The sequence below is a fragment of the Diaphorina citri genome, unplaced genomic scaffold (genome assembly GCF_000475195.1).
Source record: "Diaphorina citri unplaced genomic scaffold, Diaci psyllid genome assembly version 1.1 scaffold918, whole genome shotgun sequence".
NCBI classification, from domain to species: Eukaryota; Metazoa; Arthropoda; class Insecta; order Hemiptera; family Psyllidae; genus Diaphorina; species Diaphorina citri.
In genome coordinates this window covers 120,496-122,246 of record NW_007378349.1, presented here as the reverse complement: position 1 = coordinate 122,246, position 1,751 = coordinate 120,496, and the positions used below count along the sequence as shown (strand labels likewise).

At 34.2% G+C, this 1,751-nt stretch overlaps 1 protein-coding gene across 1 annotated transcript; it reads right to left on the bottom strand.

Moving 5' to 3' along the window:
- Positions 1-537: 537 nt before the first annotated feature.
- On the bottom strand, positions 538-1,548 carry LOC103513057 (synaptosomal-associated protein 29-like). Its single transcript, XM_026826360.1, has 3 exons — positions 1,534-1,548; positions 1,073-1,277; positions 538-680 (listed from the first exon to the last, which is right to left on the bottom strand). Exons 1-3 carry the CDS (start codon positions 1,546-1,548, stop codon positions 538-540), a joined length of 363 nt encoding a protein of 120 aa, XP_026682161.1.
- Between the last annotated feature and the right edge of the window lie 203 nt (positions 1,549-1,751).

The window sequence follows — 1,751 nt, the reverse complement described above, 5'->3', positions numbered from 1 at the left end:
CGGTACCTGATCATACGCACAGGATACTTGGGTACCTTTATCGAATATGCAAGACACAGCATATCGTGTCGCGAGATTCCGGGGACCGGCAGCTGGATGTAGAGTTTTACTCTCTCTGTTTGTACTGTCAGAGTGAGATCAATCTGAGAGGATGTTCCATTGAGGCCATGATGTGTGGGTTCTGAAGGCAGGACTGAAAGATGAGATTATTCTGTGACTCAAGTTCTTCACCAAGACCTAGGGCCAAACCTGAAATGTGAGATAAGGAATACGAATTGAGTGGATTGGAACACATCACATGCCTTCAGGCACATTCCCTTTGTCAAGGACCTTGCCCTTGGGATCAAGAGAGAAACAAATGAGGATTTATTTAATAAAATCAATGTAATGCATCCCCCAGAATATTTAAGAACCATTTAAGTAAGTACTGTTGATTTTTTTTTCTTCTTAAAGTACTATTGCTTTTTTTTTCTTTTTTTAATGATAAAAAAGTGGCATTACCCCTGAATGGATAGGACATCCCTAAAGGGAATTCAGCTAAAAAAAAAAAATCTTACCCTTAAGTCTTGCCAGTGATCCGACCATTTCATCCAGGTTCTGATCAAGAATGGCTTGACAATCCATTTCACCTGATGATTTGGACTCGCTGTTAGGATCTTGAACATCCCTCAGACGAAGAGCTAAAAAAATAATAAAAAATAAATAAATAATAAAAAAAATTAATAACAATAAATAAAATAATAATAATAATAGAAAAAAAACATTATGGTTTGCTTTGGTAGTAAAGTAGCTTTAGGTAGTGCAGTAAATAAGAGGCTGAATTGAAGGTTAAACCCCAATAACAAAAACCTTAGCAATTATACAATGTTAAACCCATTAACATTTGGATTGTTTTTTTGTTTTTTTGTTTTTTTTTTTTTTTTCTTGTTTTAATTAAGAATCACTTGATTTGTATTCAAATTACAAGTCAGCCAACATTCATATCACATTGCACATTGAATACACCAAATTACATGCCAGGGTCACACATGGCCTTGTTGCTTAGCATGTGAATAAATAGTACTTAACATACCTGGGTGATTGTAACCAGTTTCACTGTTTTTGGCCTTGTTGATTGCTTCTTGTAGTTCTTTCTTGGTACCTGAATCACCAACAGTAGGCTCTGGTTTGGATGATGTACTCGGACTGGCCAGGGGCTCGGTCTTGGATTTGCTTAGGAAATTTTTGAGACCACCAAATACACTCTGTGAAGAAAGGCAACAAATTAATACAAACACCTATTAAATTTTTGGTTCACTTGGATTTTAGATGGAATTTAAGTGTTACAATATTACTTAGGTTAAAGATCAAGATTAGTTTACAATTTTAGCATGGAATAGAAGCATAGATCTGCTTAAGCTATATGCTCAAGCCCTCTAGAATCCTTCTTGTAGGCCTACTGAGGATTCTGAGAAACTGATTTATTGAATAAAAATTATTAATCTGCTGTTTATTACACCTTTGTATATTCATATTGATAGATTCTGACATGACTTTGGGAAGATTCATCTTGAAAAGAAGTTCTTCTACTTTGTATATTTATATAAGCTTAACTTAACTTTTAGGGCACTTTGCCCTTACATCTAAGCCTCCAAGTGGCCTTTTAGTGTACTATATTTTATGCCTTGACTTACTTTGATAATAATAATAATAATAATAATAATAATAGTAATAAGAAGTAAGGTTAGTAAGAAGATTGCTTGAAAAAGATA

Bases quoted from the DNA above. Each gene is read 5' to 3' on its own strand.
- LOC103513057 (XM_026826360.1), bottom strand. The intron at 681-1,072 runs GTATGTTAAGTA...TTATTTTTTTAG, and splicing joins AACTGGTTACAATCACCCAG to CTCTTCGTCTGAGGGATGTT.